Here is a 22,620-nt window from a genome sequence, read left to right as displayed (position 1 = left end):
TATTGCGTTCCTAAATTTAAATATATTTTTCTGTAGATATTCTTTTGTGAGAATAGGTTATTGTATTTTAGTGTTTTAAAAGGTTATTGTATTTTAGTGTTTTGTTGGAAGCCACCCGGAGTGGCTGGAGGGGCCCAGCCAGATGGATGGGGTATAAATAAATTATTATTATTATTATTATTATTATTATTATTATTATGTGTTTCCCCACATCACCACTCCGACTTTTGCTGCATTTTGGACTGCACTCACACCCGATTCTTGTGTTACATTGGGGATGTGGTAGTTGCTGCGTGCCAAATAACCTTGCATTACTAGGGTTACATAAGCAGTGCAGGACCACCTACGGTTAAGTGACCACCACCATCACATAAAAAGAGGCCTTAGATATTATTATACAGAGATGAGAATAGCTGGGAAGGGGGGTATGGGATCCATAACTTCCTCAGCTAGCAGTGAAATGTACTTTTAAAAGATTTCAGGAGGATTAAAGCTCCGGCGGTGAATTCTTTGCTTTTTTTTTGGTGCAGACCTTAAAGTTACTAGAAATAAATGACAACTTCTTTCACCTCTATGTTTTACGGAATCTTTTAGAGTTTAATATGAATTAAAAATAAACTAGGATATGATGTTAAAGCCCTAAAATACTGGTCAAGAAGGAATTTCAAGAAGAAATTATGATATGAATTCTGAAACAACTTTGTACTCAAATGTGCATAAAAATAATTTCGTCACAGCTGCTGATGTCGTATGACCATGCAATGCATATGGAGAATGCTGGTTTCTCAAATGCTTCAGTATTTAAAGACAAAGAAAATGGAGCCTCCAGAACCGACTATGACATGTCAAAATGCATTAAGGGTAGAAAAAACAAGAGCTGCACTTACTTTTGCTTAGAGAGGGATTCCTCATCCAGACTCAGCTCTCTTCGCATTGTTCCCTCAATCTCTGCTGCCAAAGACTCCTTAAAGTCAAGCAGATATTGGTGTTTAATGGCCAAGTAAGAATTGAAAACACACGTTTTCTTTGCTCAGGCTGACCACATTAAGAAAATGAAGGGATTAATTTAAAGTGGCTTTCTATACTACATTTTTGTGTGTGTGCGTGCACGTATTTACTGCCTTCTTGGAGCTAAGTATCAAGTCTGGATCCTTTTCTGGAGTCATCCATCTCATCTCTAAGGGCTAGGTGAGTCATTCTTGTTTTTAATACCCCTCTACCACTCGGTCATTAGAGACTGTTTTACTAAAAGAGACGTTCCTATTGGTTATTTAGAAAGGGAGATATTAAGGTAGAAAAAACAACTTTCTCTGCAGAGTAATTGAGAAGCTTCAGCAACGTAACTTTCTAGGGTATGTTCCCTATACCCAGATAGGACACAATAAATATCCCTTTATTCTAAGTAATGAATCAATATGTTCTCATTTCAACATTCCCTCCAGAAAAAAAATCCACCATACTTATGGCTGGCTTCAGTGAGAATTCACTATGAACAAGACTGAGGTTGCTAACAGAACCAGGGAAGCCAAAGGAAACTAAACTAACAAGTTGTGGATCAAGAATCAAGTTATATTTAAAATGGTTCAGAACTGTAACACCATTGTGGTTCTGTAAAATCTGGATGCTGAAGTTAACTATTGTGCCAAGTCTGAGGTCAGAAATGTATATGTTTATTGCTGAATTTCCGTAATTCAGTTGCAATGAGAAATTTCCCAACATTAACGAAGGAATTAAGTCATTCCTAACAGCAAATTAGCTGTTTCTGCATAGGAAGAAGTATTTCATAGGATCCTTGCTCAAAACAAATGCTTTTAAAATGTTAAGTTCTGACTCTACAGTAGTCAGCAAGGCATAACACTGAGACCTTACTAGGCAGACAAGTGGGAAATAATCACAATATGTACATGGAATAAAGCCTGAATAAATAATTATCCAAAAGTTTTATTAAGCATCCTTTCAAAGTTTGCACATTCTTTCTAGCCACATGCTATTCTAGTAACTCCTTCTTTATTTTGTGTGCACAACTGTGACCAGTTACCACTAAAGGCTAAATACAACACAGTCTCAGATGACCATGCTGTGTAGTTTTTTTTTTCCTTGACAAAAAGAGATAAGGAGGAAAAATGAAGCAGCTGCTTTTCCCACAGTCATCCTTGACAAACAGATGACTAAAGATCAGTTGGGGGTATCTATTCCTGCTTCCTCCCTCTGACGATGGAACAGGAGAAGGCGAAAAAAACAGGCACAGAGGTCACTAAGTGATTGGCTGAAAAGTCTCCCTGATGGGTGAGGGGAGAGTAATAATGCTGTAATGAGGATGCAAAGCCCGGAACAAAAGTCCCAGATTCTAGACTGCACTGCTGGGACTGAAGAAGCAACCTTTCTTGGAGTCCTTCTGCTAAATGTTTTATGGAAAGAGTGAACCATGATACCAGAATGACAGTGACCTATGGGCCACACTGAGAAAAACCATCATGCCTTAAGCATGAATGCAAGGTCCCTAGGGAGGAGCAAAGCAATCATTTCACTCCTTACAAGAAGTCCACAAACTAAGGCTGATGTATACTAGAAATGTCAAAAGCCTCCTTGTGCAGAATTGTCTTGTTTTTATTTATGGTACATTTAGGTACCCCTGCCCGTACGGGCCAGTCGTGTCCGACTCTAGGGTTGTGCGCCCATCTCACTTAAGATGCCGGGGGCCAGCGCTGTCCGGAGACACTTCTGGGTCACGTGGCCAGCGTGACGAAGCTGCTCTGGCGAGCCGCCACCAGCGCAGCACACGGAAAAGCCGTTTACCTTCCCACTATAAAGCGGTACCTATTTATCTACTTGCACTTAGGGGTGCTTTCGAACTGCTAGGTGGGCAGGAGCAGGGACCGAAAGATGGGAGCTCACCCTGCCGCGGGGATTCGAGCCGCTGACCATGTGATCGGCAAGCCCTAGGCACTGAGGTTTTACCCACAGCGCCACCCGCGTCCATTTGCGGGTAAATGGTACATTTACACCCCTGCTTTCACCATTAAATCTTAGGTGGACATCTCAGGACATCTCCCTTCCAGAAACTGCCTAGCTTCAACAAGGAGTCTGCATATTTCAGCAGAACATGCGGTAGCGCCTTCCTCCTCTTCCAGCTGGTTTGTGTGGTGTGATCCATGATGGCAAACACTGAACAACGGAGGAGACGTCGGGGGAAGCTCTCTTTAGAAATGACAAAAGCGGAAGGCTAAATTTAAAAGATGGAATCATAGCATGGCAGAAGTGGAGACCATTAGATCCCTGAGCAAACTGGCAGCTCTCTTGAAGGGACAAGGACAGTCACGGTTCAAGTTTGCCCTTGAGGTTTCATGTTACTTAGAACCAGCTGCCGGTATCAAAGAAAAGCCTTGTTGAGTTACCACAGGAAAGGCTCCGCATGACTGTGGGCGGCAGAGAAGGGCGGCGTGGCTGGCTTTGCTGCGAAGCCCCTTTGCTTCTTCCTGAGATTCATGCAACATCCCCAGACACTCTGCACTCCGCTCTTGCAAGTCATGCAGCTGGAAGAACACAAAATGTCAGTCATTTGGTAGTCAGAAAGAACAAAGCTACTGAAGAGGAGGGGGGAATCGCACGTAAGCCAAGGAAATATTATTGCATTCCACTTCGGTATGTGCAGAGAACAGCACAAAAATGATACCCCTAAAAAAAACCAAAGCGTCACCCAACACTTCAGAATCCAGGGCTCCGACTTAATGTCTCTTGCTTTGTCTAAGTAGGGGCATGTTCCTAATTTTCTTCTTTACAGGTGTCAAGGCAAATGGCATAAAAGGGCTTTTTAGCAGCAAGGAAATCTGAAGTTTAAACATGCTGTTTTCAGGAATCGCTTCCTCCTTCAAAGTTGAAGGGGAATTTCCGACGGCTATATTTTTATGTGGGAATTCTTCCATTTTAACAACAATTTGTTTCATAAAATTATCAGAAACATAAAAAACACATATCAGTCAGACTAGGCAATTTCAAAATTAACTTTTTAAGATATCTATATCAGGGAAATATTTTTTTCCTTAATCCACAGTTCTTTGGACATATTAAAATCAATATGTTGACATGCCTTCAGTACTTTTATTTTCCCTTAAAACTTAAGCAATATAAGGGAAGGGCTGCTTTCAATTTGCTTAAATTTAACATATTAAGTATCCTCTATTGATTTTTTTCCTAGTCAATTATTTTCCAGTATTAATTACTGGAAAAAACTCCTGAGATATTTACACAACCTGTAAAATGAGGGAACTTTGCCTATTCAACGCAGGTCAAATAAAAATAAGCTGAACTGCAGCCAATATTTGGGGTATGAAAAAAATTCCATCAAATATTCAACATTTTCTACCCAACCACCCACACTGCTGAGTGTTTTTCACAGCAGAAGACAGTTCATATTCTCCTTTCTCCTTCCCTCCTCACTTTTCAAATGTGAAAGTACAAAGATCAATACCTCTGCTGTCAGCTGTCTCTGGGCATCTTTGGAAGCTTGTAGGTGCAATTTCAACTCTTCCTTTTCAATTACATGCTGAGGGAACACAGAAGATGATTATTTCAGCCTTCCTTTCCAGAATATTATTGGAAGTAACAATCATTTAGCACAAGGAACTGCCCCCCCCATCAATGGTGGCAAACTGGATCTGACTGGCAGACCAGAACCAGAACTGGCCTACCCTCTACAGATCACTTTTTACTACCCCAACCTTTCACCTTATGTCATTTGACAGGTGACTGAACTTTGAAGAAGCACTTAAATTGTGCTCACAGTTCTCTTTTGCAGCCCCAGCTTGAATTCAAGCAACAGCTGTAAAGAACCCATTCAACAGCGACCAATTCCACTTGGGAGTTCCCGAATGGAGCTGGTTCCTGGAAGGACCTCCATTTGGTGACCTCAAATGGAACCATCAGCAGTACCTTCCCAATTATTGCCCTGCTAGTGTGGGATAAAAAGGTAAAGGACCCCTGACAGTTAAGTCCAGTTGCGAATGACTCTGGGGTTGCAGAGCTCATCTCGCTTTACTGGCCAAGGGAGCTGACGTTTGTCTGCAGACGGTTTTTCCGGGTCATGTGGCCAGCATGATTAAGCCGCTTCTGGCGAAACCAGAGCTGCGCATGGAAACACCGTTTACCTTCCTGCCGGAGCGGTACCTATTTATCTACTTGCACTTTGACATGCTTTCGAACTGCTAGGCTGGCAGGAGCAGGGACTGAGCAACAGGAGCTCACCCCATCGCGGGGATTCGAACCGCCGACCTTCCGATTGGGAAGCCCTAGGTTCAGTGGTTTAGACCACAGCGCCACCTGCGTCCCTGTGGGATAACTTGCCCCAAATCATATGATGTCAGGTGTGGGAGAGGTGAGTGTGGCTGGGGAAAAACCTCTTTGCAGGCCAGAGACCTGACAAGCCTAAACTGGCCCATGGACCAAATGTTCCCCATCCCTGCTCTAGTCTATGAGCACACAAACCTCTTTAATTTTATGCTGAAGATCAACAATCTGGGACAAGAGGGATGAGATCTCTTCCTGGTACTGAAGCAGCTCTTCATTCTTCCTTGCCAGCTCCTCACTCATTCTTGCTATCTGAGCATTCGTTTCCCCTAAAATATGCAGCACAATACATGGTAAGTCAAGGAAATAACTAAGTACTGCCCATACTAAAATAACATAATAAGGCTTTCGCAAACCTAAGTTGTTGTGGGGGGTGGGGAATCGTAACGAAACAGCAGCAAAAGCCAGAAGCATCCAAATAGTAAAAAAAGCAATCAAGGGAGGAATTCATTCCAGCAGCTTGGTCATCATCAGTGCAAGTTCCCCAGACAGTATTATCCCCCCTCTCTGCTCCTGCATGCTGTTCTGGGGGTTCTCCCCATCAAGCCAATTTTGGCAGGAGGAGGAGAGGGAAAGCTCTGTTGTGCTAACTGTTGTCCTTGTGCAGTCATCTGCCAGCAGGGCTCAACAGTTGACACCCACGGCAAGATGGCAACCATCCTTACTCCAGCCCAGGTGTTCTAGATTCTGCTTCTTACAGCAGCACTGGCCTTAGTCATAGCTAACACTAACTGGAATTTTGATATCAGCATCATACCATTGTTTCAACAACCTTGCAAATACTAGTTAACACAAGATTTGTTCAGATTCCAGTCTTGACCACATTAAGGCTGGCATTATGGGACATTAAGGGACGCGGGGAAGTCACACACAACCCTGTAGCTCATTTTGATAGCTAGGTAGGTAATTAGAAACATCAGGTCGGTAATACATAAAATTCTTTCGTAGGTTTGTTCTAGGTATGTATGTGCAGAATTGAGAAACTGATATTGGTAAAGCAAACCTGGAGTTCTACAAGATCTTTAAGTTTGTGTGTCTGTTTTGAAAAAGGCCACTTTAAAAAGGATTCTCATCAGTATGTTACATAGCAGAGATTATTTGCTATAACTGGATGAGAACAACTAAAAGCTAGAAAGGTTGTTGAGAAGTGGCTCTTTTATTTAGATGATGTTAGAATTCAAAGTTTTTGAAAACCCCATATCTCACCTACAAAGTTTCAAGGGAGCCAAGAATAATATAGTAATTCCTGGGCTTGCATTAAAGATGGTATTCTACTCGTTAAGACAGAACCAATTGCAAACTGTATTAAAGCATCAAAAATGTTAGTTGAAAACTTTTAGAAAAATATTATGACTGCTAAACATGAGAGATTAGAAAATGATCTGGAATATCATGCCTTCATTAGAGAAAGAAAGAGGTTTGGGGGGGAAAAAACAAAAATGTACCAGCTTTACAGGAGACAGAAATTCAAACAGTAATCTGTTTAGACCAGTGAGAAACTATTTTACAACATGGTATAAATTTTCTGCTATTTACATTTATACTTTTTCATGTTTCTTTACAGAAGTGTATTTGCATTGTTGCCTGTGTCAAAATTTGCTTTATGAATCCTTGGGCTCGTATGCAGCAGGTTTAGAAAACTTAACATCTTTAAGGGAGCTCAATGCTAGTAAGGCTAATTGCTTATACTGTACAGATTTATGACATGGAAAGATAGGAGTGTGGCTGATGAGTTTATATTCAAAGATAAAAATATTTTTCTTACTCCTAGGGGAAGAAACCACCTATAGACTTACTGATCTCTTTGACACAGTCACTGACCAGCTGCTGCTCCTTCTCTTCATATGTCATGGTTTCAGTCTTCAGATGGCAGGCCTTCAGAAACATTCAGAAGTCTTCATTAATTTTAAAGGTAGCCCTGAATGTAAATAGATTCTCTCCTCTACCCATTCCCCGACCGATCAAAAATAAGTTCACTATATCCTAAGATGTTGTGAATTTGGCAATTAAGTGTGTCATTTGTTTCCATTTAAGCCACTTCCTTCACTGTTCGACAGTGGAATTTGCTGCCAAGGGGTGTGGTGGAGTCTCCTTCTTTGGAGGTCTTTAAGCAGAGGCTTGACAACCATATGTCAGGAGTGCTCTGATGGTGTTTCCTGCTTGGCAGGGGGTTGGACTCGATGGCCCTTGTGGTCTATTCCATGATTCTATGATTCTATGACTTCAGGAAACACCAATTGCCATGAACAAATATGAAGTTGGGTGGTTATACAAATCAACCAACCACATTCTAAAACGGACACTTCAAAGGAAAACGTTTACTGCAAAAGCTGTCAGAGAGAGCAAGGTAATTAAGATTAACATTTCTGTTTCATCCACCTTGAGTTCAACATACTGCTAATTACCATGGCATTTTCTTTTTCAAATATGTAGACGCATATTTTATTTTTCTGGTATCTTCTCTCTCTCTTATTTTTCCTTCTGTATTTTTTTCCTTATAATTCTAAAACACACACACACACACACACACACACTGTCAGAGAAATCCACCAGCCTGAAAACAAATGAAATCACCAATATCATGCAAGATGTTGGAGAATATAGCTTTAAAAAATGGAGGTTTTCGTAATTAGTATTTTCATTTGAAATACAAAAAAAGACAATAAGCCTTCAGTAAAAGACAAAAGTCACTTTCAATCTAAAATAAAGACTTGGTAAGTATATAAAGAATAACCAACTGAACAATGTGGAGATAGACAATGTATCTATGGGCTTTATCAGACTGAACTCTAAACTAAATCCTCAACGACCATCTTGGCTGCGGGTTCTGGAGGACCTACTCCCTGCCTTACAGGCCTTTTCCACCTGGCCTGGAATGGTGGGGCCCTGACTGACTCCAGCTGCAAAAGCTGAGGCTGCTGAAGCCACAGACCATCTTGGCTGTCACTTAGTGCAGACCCAGGTCATCGAGCCTGAGCTTCCACAGCTGCCACCCACCATGAACCACCATTGGCAGGATTGGCAGCAACAGTAGCTATGTTCTGTGCTTATGATATTTTAAAAAGGTAAAGGGACCCCTGACCATTAGGTCCAGTCGTGACCGACTCTGGGGTTGCGGCGCTCATCTTGCTTTATTGGCCGAGGAAGCCGGCGTACAGCTTCCAGGTCATGTGGCCAGCATGACTAAGCCGCTTCTGGCGAACCAGAGCAGCGCACAGAAACGCCGTTTACCTTCCCACCGGAGCGGTACCTATTTATCTACTTGCACTTTGACGTGCTTTCAAACTGCTAGGTTGGCAGGAGTATGATATTTTATTCTCTTGTTAATTAGATGTGCATTTTATATTTGACTTCCTTTAGTAATGCTTTATTTTGGAATGTCTAAGACTTTTTTTGTTAACTTTGCTGCATTAGATGTGCATTCTGTGCGGCAGCTGATCTCCTTTGTAATGTTTTATTTTGAAATCTTTAAGATAACATGTGAGCATCCTGTTAAATGCTCTGAGTGTATACTTTATATCTGTTTTATTCCAGATTGTTTTATTTGATGGTTTAAGATGTTGTAAACTGCTTTGAAATTTTTCTTTAAAATGCAAGTACTGAAATGAAACGATGATGATATCACAAGCTTGTCCTGAGTTTTAGTAGATCCTTAAGATCTGTTTCCCAATTCCAGTTAAGAATACTTGACAGAAATATGAAATGTTGTGAATATGAAACTCAAATATGAATGTTGTGAATTTGACCAGATCCTTTACCAGATCCTTTTCCGTTTAAGCCACTTCCTTCACTTCAGGAAACACCAATCTGTCTGTTTGTTCATAGAAATATTAGTTTTAGTAGATCCTTAAGATCTGTTTCCCAATTCCAGTTAAGAATGCTTGACAGAAATATGAACGTAGCTAAACTTACCTTTGTCCGAAGAGAAATGTTTTCCTCCTCCAGTTCCCTGAGTTTATCCTGCAATATATCCAACTGTAGAAGACTCTGTGACAGGTTGAAGGACTCATTGAAGCGCAGGGGCGTGGAACAGCTGGAGTCCGTCTCGCTTTCTTCAGAAGCAATGGACACGACACGAAGCAGCTCATCTTTTTTTGTTAGTTCATGCTGCAACTGGTGAACCTGATTTCAAACAACTTTTTTTTACTGAACACGGTCAACGATGCACAACATTGCAACCACCTCCTGTGAATTGTGGCTCTAGATTGCAGGGCTCCACCCATTTCTCTGCGGTAGCTACCTATGTTGAACTGCCAATTGAAAGATACTTTTGAGACTCAATGAGTAACTCTGCTTAAATAGCTTGCCAAGTTCTGCACTGCCCTACAAGACATGTTATAGTATTGTTTTTCCCACTGTACATAGGACACTGACCAAGCATTACAGCATTTTTCATACTGAATTTGCTGGCTGATTTGACTTCTTCATCACATTATGTTTCTTCTTCTTTTCCAATTTTTTTTAATTGATTTTCCACATTTATCACAGAAATGACATAACAAAACAACACACAACAGAGAAAAACATACTACACTACAAAAAACTAAACACACAAGAAAAAGAAATTACTTTTTCAAATATCTAATTCTCATTACATTAATAACTGACTTCTTCGAATCCCCTCTAACTGAATTTCATTATATCACCTGTATAAGTTTTCCAAATTCATATTTCTAAATATATTAACTCCTTTCATTTACTAACTTCTTCTCCTTTATTAATATTGTACTCCATAATATTTACTTCCACATGTTCATATTCTACCCCTAAGCCTATTTGTTACTTCCAATAATTTTCTATTTATCTAAATATTCTTTAAATTTCTTCCAATCCTCTTGAGTCTCCTCTTCTTTCTGGTCACGGAATCTTCCAGTCAGGTCAGCCAGCCCCATAAAGTCCAGCATCTTCATCTGCCACATCACATTATGTTTCAAATAAATACACATTTCTGTAGAGGGTTTAGTCTGATGCAATCATCTGATCTTCCACCATACAGCAAGCACCTCGGGCCACTTAAAATGCTTCAGGTTTAATACTACTTACTTTATCAAAGGCTTGTCCCAGTTGTTCTTCCAGAGCTTCATTTTGCTCAGTTAGGATATGGTTCCGTTTAAGTAGGGCTTGTCCAATTCGTGCTGCCAATTCAAGGTCCCGATCTCTCTGCTCAGAAAGACCAAGAGAGGACTTTACGATCCTGCCCAAATTTAAGATCGGCATTTAAGGTCTTGCTTGTGTGCCTGCTGTTAAAATTGACTAGGTGCTGAGCACAGGGCCTTCACAACGGCAGCTCTGCAGCTCTCCAGTTAACATTTGTTTGCTTAACCCATTCAGACCTGGCATTCAAGAAAGCCTTAAGAGTTTCTTTCTACTATTGCCTCTCCTTAAGAATTTGCCTGATCTAATTTGTTATCTCTTATGTGTCTGTTTATCTGTATCTACACACTGGGCTAGTAAATTCGTACCAAACCAGTTAAAAACAAACAAACTATTGTTTAATGTGAACAATCATCACATTGGTGTGTGCAGCTAATGCAGTGCTTGAATCATTCTTCTCTTGTGGTTGCCACAACTTCTGGGAACAAAGCCAATGCCTATTTTGACATGACGTTCAAATTGAGGTTCGTGGTTTGTAAGAGCCAACATGGCGACTCTGGCACTCAGTCAGTGAGCTCCAGCTGTTTAAACATCCTCTAATAATTATCTGCAGATCTTTAAAATGTGACGTATTTTTGCCTAAACATTCCCTTTTAATTCTCAGACCAATTCTTGGTAGCACAGCAGTTTATGACTTGAGTCATAAATCTTTTTGCCTGCTACAATTTTTTAAGGAGTTCTTGTAACTCAGACATCTGCTTTGAGGAATGTCTGTAGCTCAGTCAGTTTTGGGCACCTCTAGGTATGTCTGGGAGAGCTCAACATCAGCTATACTGAGCTAGGTGGACTAATACTTTGACTCAGCTTAAGGCAGCTTCCTATGTACAGCAAATAAACCTTAACAAGTACAAAAAAAACAACAACTGTACCTCAGCCAACAGATGTGTGACCACTTCAACATCATTGCAATTGTTTGTCACCAGCTCTCGTCTGTCCGTGCCAAGAACTGAAAACCGAAAGAACTTCTTAATGTGGTTTAAACAAAACACAGAAGGTTGAATCCAGTGCTCCGCATGCTTTACTCCATTATGCAATTTAACTTGTTTCCTTTCCTCCCCCTCCATGTGTCCCCAAGATCTGCTCTGAAAGGTCCCCCAACTCCCCAGAGATGATTTTAAGGGTACATGGAGGGGGCAGGAGAGAAAGACGTTCCACTGTGCAAATGGAAGTCCATTGCTGGAGTGTTGGATACCACCCAGAATCCCTAAGTGATACACACTTGGGAACTTCCAGAATACTTGCGAGAATTAGTGGATGGCTTGAAAGACATGTTAAAATGTATATGGAAACCATGAAACAATAACAGTATGGAGCAGTAGAGAGCAAGAGGAATAGGGAAAACAAAACTTTAGCCATTAGTTTTAATGGAAAGGTTTGCAATGGAAGATTAAGAAAAAGTATGACAACCATGGAAGTGTTAAACAACAAGCAATTTCTACTACCTCTTGTCATGCAAAGGGTGGGAACAGGTAGGGACTTGAATTACCTTGGGCATGTTTGCGAGGTCCGGCCAAGGAAGAAGGGGGAAGTTCAAGAAGAGCTAGTACGGAAGAACAGAATAAATGCAGAAGAGGAAAAGGAAAACATCAATAGTTACAAAACTGTTGTGGTTTCTGGATTTGTGGTTCGGTTACCAAAACATACTTGCTATATATAGCCCTGAATGTTCAAGGAACTTCCTATTACTATGTCAGATGTCCTGATGCAGCTGCGGCAATCTGCATGAAGCACGAAATGGCTCAGTAAAAACTGTACATCCAGCACCTGGGTCTGAATCCCTTGCTGGACAGAATGTGTGCATACAGCAGATGGTTAACAGAGTTGACTCCGAGAGTGGCATCTACAGGAAAATCCTCACATGCAGCAATATTTCCACTGCACAGCACCACACAATAGGATCTCTAGACTGAGGCCATGAGGCACATCAACTGTTTACATCTCACAGAACGGAATGGATAAACCCTGAGTTCACGAGGCTCTTTCTACACTGTAGATACTATTGTATTCTGGCCTCAGATCAGGCTTTTTAAAAAAAATGCCAAATCAGAAAAGTAGCTGGGAAACATTTATGCGCACAGTTTTATTTGTCAACCAAGTTTTCTCATTTTCTCATGTTGCAGATAATCAAGGAACAATGACACAAACAAAACCGCCATCTGCCCTCCTCGGGAGATGAGATTACACATTACCATGAGGCCAGCACCCCCTAGGACAAAACAATTCCAGTCACTTATCCAAATGAATAAACAAATTATATCGTTTAAAATTGGACTAGCCATAAAATTTTGTAGTGTGTGGGAAGTTGCTCTGTGTCCTCTTTAGCTGTGTGCAGTTGTAAAAGCAACATCTGAGCTATTGTCACGAACATTTTTAATTCCTAGGAATGTTTAAGGTGATCTGATGTTTAAGTGTATACATGTCACACAGCAAAGATAGATAACTGAACCTCACCAAGCAAAGATGTGACTGCTTCAACATCAATTAACTTTAAAAATGGGCACATCACCTGATGAACACTTAGTTGGACACACTCCAATAAATGAGTGTTCATTATCCACAAGTATCTGAAGAAACCTCATGTCTTGTGGTTCTCATTACTGTATGATGTTCAATGGCTGGTAGGAGCTGATTTGATTTCCCACTAAGGCAGAAATTCTATGCACACTTACCCAGAAGTAAGCCACATGGAAATAGTCGGACTTACAGAAAGGTGTGTTTAGGATTGCAGCTTAAAAGGTTTAGGGAGTGCATCTAATCCAATGTGCATGAAAATCTTTTAAGACAAATCACAGAACGTTCCAATGATTTACATCGGGTGTGGATATAGGAACATGTTATATAATTTCCATCCCAAAAGCATGGAATGTTGGGCTTTTACTGTGAGAAGGTACAGAGAAGAAGCAAGTGTTGCCTCCTCAAAGCAGTTATTGCAGAGCTTACTTACTTACTCAGAAGTATGTCTCCCTATACTCAATGGTACTTACTCTTAGGAAAGTGTGCATTGGATTGCAGCCTAAAGTTCCCTAAGGAAGGGCTTGTGGGAGCCAAAATAGAATGAACATTAAAGGATATTTTGCATCCCTCTTATTTCTGCCTGTGGTATTGCTGATAAGAAGAGTCTCAAGTTAACTTCTTTTTAACCTCTCCTCCTTCCCCTCCCTTCCCCTGGAGAATGAACTTACTTTCCTGTGAAAGCTAGCAGCAAAAGTATCCTGGCTCGGCTCCAACCAGTAGGAGGAAAAGTCAGTTCATTAACAAGCAAGCCCTGGTTTTTCCCTTGGTGTAAATCCTAGGTGTGCCACCACAGAGCAAATACAGATAACTGAACCTTAGCAAGCAAAGATTGACTATTTCAATATCAATAATTTCTTTAAAGGTGGGTACATCATTCTATGAACACTGAGCTGTTTTTTCATTGTTTCACTGCTGTACAACTCCAACAAAGAAGTGTTTACCTAGTTATAGTTAACTCACATTATTTATGAATGTTTTGATGTGTTCTGTTTTAAATATCTGATTTTTAAATACTCTGACCAGAAAGGGCCATGGATTATGCAAAGGCCACTAAAATGTAGCTGGGGCACTTTCTGACTTACAGAGTAGCAATACCCTGTGTGCCATAGAGAACAGTAAACACATAGATCGCAAATATTTTTTATGCCTCTATTTATATCCAAATGGCTTACAGCTTTTTTGAGAAGAGGTCAGAAAGAGGGAATGAAATAATTCATTTTTCTTAAAGAATGGAAGGACAAATGCTTCACAGCTTAAGTTCTAAGAACAGTTGCTTAGCAATGCTGTGCTCTCAACCAACAGCATTATCAAATTCTTCAAAGTGCTCTAGCAATTTTGCGTTCTCAAAGCACTTCACAAACATTATCTTCAGGGAATTCTCACAACTATCCTGTAATATGGGTCAGGAACATCCCTACATTTTAAAAGCATTATATAATGGCAGGATTCACACGTAATGGCAAACCATGGCTTGCCATGCACGGGCAGATCATGTGCATTTTGCTCTTCCACACTAGTGCCAGGAGGAAACAAACCACAATCCCTGGCTAAACATTATGCCCAAACCAAAAATCATGGGTTGTTTTTTTCCATTCTAAACCACAATGGTAATTCAAAATTTGTTCTTGGTGTTTATGACTTACTGATAGGCAAACATGACAAATATGCCACGAATATTGAAAGATCAAAGGAAGAAAAGGAGTCTACGATCTCACTGAGCAAGAGTCAGCCAGTTGTATAAACCGAAGAAGCTTTTCAGCTCCCAGGCAGAAGACGTATACCGTATTTTTCGCTCTATAAGACACACTTTCCCCCTCCTAAAAAGTAAGGACTACTGCAATGCGCTCTACGTGGGGCTACGTTTGAAGCTGACCCAGCAACTACAACTAATCCAGAATGCAGCAGCTAAGCTGGTGACTGGGAGCGGCCGCCGAGACCATATAACACCGGTCTTGAAAGACCTACATTGGCTCCCAGTACGTTTCCGAGCACAATTCAAAGTGTTGGTGCTGACCTTTAAAGCCCTAAATGGCCTCGGTCCAGTATATCTGAAGGAGCGTCTCCACCCCCATCGTTCTACCCATACACTGAGGTCCAGCACCGAGGGCCTTCTGGCGGTCCCCTCACTGCGAGAAGCCAAGGCAGAGGGCCTTCTTGGTAGTGGCACCCTCCCTGTGGAACGCCCTCCCACCAGATGTCAAAGAGAACAACAACTAGCAGAGTTTTAGAAGACATTTGAAGACAGCCCTGTTTAGGGAAGCTTTTGATGTTTGATGTATTACAGTATTTTAATATTTTTTTTGAAGCCGCCCAGAGTGGCTGGGGAAGCCCAGCCAGATGGGCGGGGGATATATATATATATATATATATATATATATATATATATATATATATATATATATAATTATTATTATTATTCACTGAAGCCAGGAGAGCAAGAGGGATCGGTGCGCACCAATCCCTCTTGCTCTCCTGGCTTCACTTCGCTGGAGAGGCGCTGTGCAGAGAGGGAGAGAATGTTTTTTTTCTTGTTCTCCTCCTCTAGAACTAGGTGCGTCTTATGGTCGGGTGCGTCTTATGGAGCGAAAAATACGGTAATTTAATTCTGTATCTTGTAGGGACTTTCCCTCAAAAACTAAGAGAGAAAAGGCTTACTAAGACCACTAACAGTGCAGTTCTACTAATGTCTAAAAGTGTAAAGGGGACCCCTGACCATTAGGTCCAGTCGTGACCGACTCTGGGGTTGTGGCGCTCATCTCGCTTTATTGGCCGAGGGAGCCGGCGTACAGCTTCCGGGTCATGTGGCCAGCATGACTAAGCCGCTTCCGGCGAACCAGAGCAGCGCACGGAAACGCCGTTTACCTTACCTTACCTGTTTATCTACTTGCACTGTGACATGCTTTCGAAGTGCTAGGTGGGCAGGAGCAGGGACCGAGCAACGGGAGCTCACCCCGTCGTGGGGATTCCAACCACCGACCTTCTGATCGGCAAGTCCTAGGCTCTGTGGTTTAACCCAGTGTTTCCCAACCGGTGTTCCGCGGCACACTACTGTGCCGTGAGACATCGGCTGGTGTGCCGTGGGAGGGAGGCGGGCGAGTCGGGCGGCGAGAGGCGGCGGCGGCGAGGATCCGCGTCGAGCCGGGGGCGGCTCCGCGGTGGTGGTGCCGAGCGGCGGGGCAGCGCGCGCAAAAGGGAGGAGCGCGAGACAGCGGAGGAGGAGGAGGCCGGCATGTCCGGGCAGCAGCAGCAACAGCAGCAGCAGCAACTCCCGGCGACGGCTCCTCAAGCCCCGCCGCCGCCCCCTCCTCCGCCCGCTATCGCCGCCACCACCACAACAGCCGCCGCCGCCTCAGCTGCCGCCGTCCCTCAGTCCCTCACTCTGCTGCCTCCTCCCACCCCGGCAAGGGGGAGGGAAAAAACTTTCACTTTTGTGCGTCCCTCCCGGCGTGACGCTGCGCGCTGACGTCACGGGGCGGGGCTTTAATGGTGGTGTGCCGCGAGATTTTTTTCCGGTAAACAGGTGTGCCGTTGCCCAAAAACGTTTGGGAAACACTGGTTTAACCCACAGCGCCACACCTACTCCTGTCTACTCAGAAGTAAATCCTAATGAATTCAATGCAGCTTACTTCCAAGGTAAATGGGTCAGGATTTCAGCCTCAGTGAGTTTATGGCAGAGGCTAGATTCAAACTGTGTCTAAAGAGATTCGTCAGGATTACCACCACCCTATTCCAACAGCCAACTACAATTTTACAAAACGATTCCGGACTGATAACTTGTTGTAAGCCCAAAATCAGGATAAAAGGAATCTACGTGAAGAATTTATGTGCCCACTTACCCTGTAGAGTGACAGCTGTAAGAAGCTCTTCATTTTGATTCATGTCCCTGTTGTCTAGTGCAATGTCCGAGTGCCAGCATATGTATATGGAACAGTTCAGAATATGCCAAGAAGCAGTGTTTGTTCAGTATTTTTCCTTCTGCAGCAGGCACTGCCTCTGGGCCACAACACAAGAACTCTCTAATATTTACTCAAGTTGTCTAGCAAATAAACAATCCTGAACAGCAGTGCCATAAAGCAGGGAGGAGCTATGCTGCAATACTATACTATCAGCACAGTGAGTTCAGAGTGCATTAGAAAAATCATGCTGTAGTTCCCTAGATTCAGAACTCTAAAAATATGCAGCATTAAAATTTGATCTAATCCTCCTATAGAAGTTAGATTTCTTATTTATTCTCACGCTGTAGGTGTTCATAGAGTACTCTAATCTGATGCAATACTGATTCTGCCCTGCTAAATTCATTACTGATAGCTGTCAGCTTTCATTTGAATATATTCTGATGTTGCATTGCTGTGACCATGCAGACCAGAGTTGTTTAAGAATTTCAGGGCAGCAGATCTGCTATGGATACAGTAAATTCACCAAAGCGGTATAATTAGTTTTAAACGGGAATGCATGAATTCCTTTTTTGTAAATAATAATTTCTATCCTCTACTTTCCTTACATTCCTTGTTTTATGTATTTATCTAATTTATATCCCATTGTATACCAAGAGCTCTGAGTAGTTTACAGTATTTTTAAAAATAGCCATGACCCCTAATGGCTCACAATCTAAGGACTGTGATTTATAATCTCAGATCAAGCAATATAGAAACCACATTGAGACATCCAGATGTTACAAACCCAAGCAAAATATCTCTCCTACTTCCTAGCTGCCTATGAATGAGCATTTCTGTGTGAAACCTGCCCCCAACTGTGTTATTATATTTATATTGTTCTGAGGAAGGGGTGAGGAAAGGAAAGAAATAAAGAGATTTACATCACTAGTTCATTTCTGCAATGGCTTACTAAAAGCACATGTTATGCTACAATGAATATATTGCATTTCTGGTAAAAAAAACTAGTTTAAAAAAAATGAGGGAGGGACAAAATATTGTACATTTCAATTTTTCAAAGTTCTGATAAAACTGAAAAACTAGATACAGTGGTACCTCGGGTTACAGACGCTTCAGGTTACAGACTCTGCTAACCCAGAAATAGTACCTAGGGTTAAGAACTTTGCTTCAGGATGGGAACAGAAATCGCGCGGCGGCGGCAGGAGGCCCCATTAGCTAAAGTGGTGCTTCAGGTTAAGAACAGTTTCAGGTTAAGAACGGACCTCCGGAACCAATTAAGTACTTAACCCGAGGTACCACTGTAAAGTCAAAACAAGTTACTGATGGGAGTCAACCAGCTAAGCTGTAGAAATGCAGAAAAGAGTATGTTGGAAAAGACCTGTCGCTAAATCTCCTGGGAGACTGTACTCATTTTGCCTAACAGTTTTTAAGTGAGAGTTTTGGGGGTGGGAGCGATGGGGAAGCATCAGGAAGAAAGAATACATGGTATACTTCACATTGCATGAGAAAGTCCAAGGTGGTTATGTGTTCATCTCGAAACTAATCAATTTAGTCTCCACCCCCATCGTTCTGCCCGGACACTGAGGTCCAGCGCCGAGGGCCTTCTGGCGGTTCCCTCATTGCGAGAAGCGAAGCTACAGGGAACCAGGCAGAGGGCCTTTTCGGTGGTGGCGCCCGCCCTGTGGAATGCCCTCCCATCGGATGTCAAGGTGATGGACAACTACCTGACATTCAGAAGACATCTTAAGGCGGCCCTATTCAGGGAAGCTTTTAATGTATGATATTTTAGTGTTTTTTTGTTTCTGTGGAAGCCGCCCAGAGTGGCTGGGGAAACCCAGCCAGATGGGCGGGGTACAAATAATAAATTATTATTATTATTATTATTATTATTATTATTATTATTATTGAACACAATACTATGAGACTAAGATACCTTTTAAGCAGCCATGGATCCAGCTCATTATCAACTTCATATAACCAGGAGAGCCAAACAAATTAACCCTCTAAAAATACAGATGACTTGCAACTTACAAGGGGGTAAAGTTCTAGAGATAGCGCATAGAGCCAAAATAGTGTATAGTCAAAACACACACTCCCTGCGTCTCCAGATGCTCTCCCAAGTGGGATTGCTGATGTTTTTCCCACTGGATGCCCCCTGGCCAAGCATGTAAAGCTGAATTCATGCAAGTTAAGCAGGTTTAAGTTGTGAGTTGACCATAATTGCCTTTACCACCTCCAGTCCAAGAGTACAGAAGAGCTGTAATTTTTAAGCCTTGTACTCAGTATTGCAAATTCGGTTTTTGTGGAAAAACACAAGGTTTACTTATGACACACACTTCATTACACATCTGCGTGATCCCATGCAGAAATATGTGCTAGTCATCTGTTTGCATTCATATTTTTCTGGTCTGAAAAAGACAATCCTAGTTTTTAGTTAAAAAATGACCAAAGCAATTATTATGCCTACTTTTCAAGCTCTGTAAATAACCAACATTTCATAAGGATCTTTTCAACATTTTTGCAAAATTAAGATCTAAGAATCCAGAAATGTGAACACCTACCCACAACACACTGAACAATTATTTTTATGATGATAAAATAGCTTAAAGAGTGAAGGTGAAAAACATGGAAATAAAAAGCTGTATAAGTCAATATTTAAGCAGACCTACATTGTTAGAGTTGTATAATCAAGTTATGAAAGAAAAAAAGAGATACCAAGGCTCTGTTTATTTTAAGGGTTTTGCATATAATCCAAGGTAATTCTCTCAGTTATAATCAACCATTTATTCCCCATAAGCTATGTTCTTTTGTAACTCTGACCAAGAGTTATAAAATGTGAATTGCTATCAGCATTATGCCTACTTTTTATAGGCTGTTGCATTTGGAAATAAACATATTTCTGGGTGTGTGGACTGAAAATATGTGAACTCATGCAATGTTCATCTGAAATTGCTTAGATCTTCCACTGCAGAACATGGCGTGAAACCAGTATGGTTTCAAGGATGAAGTTATGAGCTTTGACCTGAGAAACTTGCAAGTTTCAGTGCAACCACAAATTCACTAATGAGCGGTATTGGTTCTCATTAATATACGGCCTTCAACTGCTCTTAGAAACTGATTAAATTTCACAATGAGGGAGAGATTTTACACATGCCTACCTAGAAGCCCCACTAATACAACTGGACTTCATCCATGTAAACATGTATAGATTGCACTCCTAGCTTGCATTTATATTTATCACAGCGGGGAGAGACTAACCTGTGGCCTTTAAGATGTGGTAATTTCTGTAATTTCTGATCACTGGTCATGCCAGCTTGGGGGTGGGGGGAGGTTGCAGGAGGCCAACAATGTTTGGTGCGGAAATGAAAAATGGCTGCATTGGTTTCAGAGCTACTGTTCTACAGCAACTCAGCAGAGTAAACAAAAATGCAGGGAACAGGCAAGTGTCGAAGATCCCCAGAGATACCGTACTTTTACGTCTATAAGAAGCCCCCTATTTTGGGGGACTCAAATTTAAGAATATGGGGGATATGGCACAGAGTTGTTGAGCTTTTTTAGGGGGGATTGCAGAAAATTGCCGCGTCTTGACTGTCCCATCACTGGCAGAAGCTGCCAATCGCCCGCCCAATTGCCACAGCATCAGCCAATTAACACCAGGCATTGACGCAGCAACCAATAACACGACCAATAGCTGCTGACAGCAGCAGCAGCAACCAATCAAACATCCACCCTATGCACTATCCATGTATAAGATGACCCCAATTTTTAGCATGACTTTTAAAGAAAAAAACCTAGTCTTATACATGGAAAAGTATGGTATATTGATGCCTCCTGAGACTGTGTTGGGGACCCCAGATATACAGCACTTAGACTGTACAAAATTTCTACAGCCTTGTCAGGTCACTGTAATTCTCACTTGGCCAGCGTCACAAAGGCCAAGCTGAGGCTGAACAGGGATTTGATCAGGGCATCACCTAAGCAGTTCATTTATATTTTTCATTTCAGTCCCTGGCAGTGAGCAAAAGCACTTACTCATGTAACGGATGGTCTCTTCAGAAAGAACTGGAGAAGAGATTTCAGAGACATGACTGTGGCGGCCTGGAGACTGGGTCCAGTCGGCATTTTCAGAGAGACATAAAGAATCCACACGTAACTTGTATTGAGGCAGCTGTTCCTCCAGCATGCTCACCAGCTCAACTTCAGCGAGATCTTCATTAGGACAAACATCTAAAAAGGCATATATATAGGCAGGCATCATGATACCAATCTGCTTTGGGATGAATACTAAAGGAACTATTTATTTTCTTTGCTTTGACAATAAAAGCAGCCATGATAGCTTATCAATAGTGATTTAAACCTGGGCTAGACAGAAACAGCACAATCCTTAGTACATTTAACTAAATAAACACTGTAATAAATTAGCAGCTTTGTCAGCACCAAACTACTAAAATGCATCTACGTGGGTTTCCCCCCAGCTTACACATTTTTCAGCTGAGAAATGTGAAATGCATTATTAACTTAAGAGTAGAAATGCTTTTATGCATTATTTTATATTAAAGCTGTAGATCACATCAGATCACTATTTGGATAAAGGTTCTGTGAGTACATAAATCTTTGCAGTAGATTAGTGACCATTTTCCTTTGCAACTCGTGTCTTAAAAAATAATAATTCTAAAGGAGCAGCACTTTGACTTGTACTGTTTAGATGAGGGGTTCATCCAGGCTGTGTAACTATCTGTCCCATTTTTCAATCCAAACAGTTTATAACAATTGGAGTGACAAATACTTTTAAATTTTAGAAACTGCCCTTCATCCAAAAATGGATTCCAGTGTGGTATATCTGGGCCTTTTACCTGATTTTCAACTTACCAGTGATGTTTTCTGAATCTCTGTGGTTGAAATTCATGAGGTTTGCTTCACACTTCAGTTATTTGGAAACCACATCCTGTATGCACATTGTGTGTTGCTCCTTCTCATTTTGGTTTGATTGTTTTGGTTTAAAGCCAGAGTAGATAACAGCCATTGGTCTACACTGGCATTACGAGTATGTACTTCTTTCTTCAGCTGTGTTAGGTCCAAGGTGACACATTTGAAACTTGCACTTCATTGAATATCACGATCTTTATGTTATGATCTTGCCTGGATCGGCCATCATCTTGAAATAAATTCAAAAGAAAAAAAGCAGTTTTAGACATTAAGCTGAACAAAATGTCAGGAAGCCATTCTATGAAGAAACACAGGCAGGGTTCACAATTCATAGCTCTTACTACTTAAGGATTTTACAGAAATAGTTAAGTCAAGTTGTGCAGCACCTACAACTAGCCTCCTTTCTTACGATTAATCATGTTCAACAGCTACAGGACTGGAATGGCATCAAGTCTTTTATCTGTTTCCACTGATAAATCTTTCCCTGGAACCATGAATCAACTCCCAAGGACTGTCCACAGGTTGCAGATAATTAACAGTGCCCCAAATATCTTCTTAATTAGCTATGCCATAAACAAAGCTATCATTATTAAAAGGTAAATTACACAACCTTACACGTTTTCCCCAGTTCATTCAGTTCACAAATTCCCCAAATATATTATAGATATTTCAGGACAACTTTATGAATCATAAAGTACTACGTGTACCACATTCTTTTTAGGGGTCTGAAGCTTTGTATTAATTTAAAGGATAGTCTGTTATAATCACATATCCATTAACTGGAGAACTC

The 22,620-nt window shown here is 41.4% G+C and overlaps 1 protein-coding gene across 2 annotated transcripts in view; it reads right to left on the bottom strand.

The window, feature by feature from the left end:
- The window catches only part of TRAK2 (trafficking kinesin protein 2), a 47,347-nt gene that overhangs the window by 17,562 nt on the left and 7,165 nt on the right, over positions 1 to 22,620 (bottom strand). Inside the window, exons 2-12 of one of the 2 annotated variants that reach the window (XM_081210295.1) lie at positions 21,774 to 22,059; positions 20,937 to 21,131; positions 11,984 to 12,037; positions 11,367 to 11,443; positions 10,387 to 10,503; positions 9,256 to 9,465; positions 7,140 to 7,218; positions 5,482 to 5,612; positions 4,469 to 4,543; positions 3,396 to 3,533; positions 888 to 964 (exon numbers count right to left, since the gene is read on the bottom strand). In XM_081210295.1, coding sequence (XP_081066421.1) covers positions 888 to 964; positions 3,396 to 3,533; positions 4,469 to 4,543; positions 5,482 to 5,612; positions 7,140 to 7,218; positions 9,256 to 9,465; positions 10,387 to 10,503; positions 11,367 to 11,443; positions 11,984 to 12,037; positions 20,937 to 21,131; positions 21,774 to 21,810 — 1,190 coding nt within the window. In that variant the 5' untranslated portion in view covers positions 21,811 to 22,059. The remainder of the gene's footprint in view (positions 1 to 887; positions 965 to 3,395; positions 3,534 to 4,468; positions 4,544 to 5,481; positions 5,613 to 7,139; positions 7,219 to 9,255; positions 9,466 to 10,386; positions 10,504 to 11,366; positions 11,444 to 11,983; positions 12,038 to 20,936; positions 21,132 to 21,773; positions 22,060 to 22,620) is intronic. The other variant, XM_081210296.1, reaches the window with a different exon arrangement.

Source organism: Podarcis bocagei (assembly GCF_964188305.1).
Source record: "Podarcis bocagei genome assembly, chromosome: 1".
Classification (NCBI taxonomy): Eukaryota; Metazoa; Chordata; class Lepidosauria; order Squamata; family Lacertidae; genus Podarcis; species Podarcis bocagei.
The sequence above is the reverse complement of the archived record's forward strand: the minus strand, read 5'-3'. Positions and strand labels throughout refer to the sequence as shown.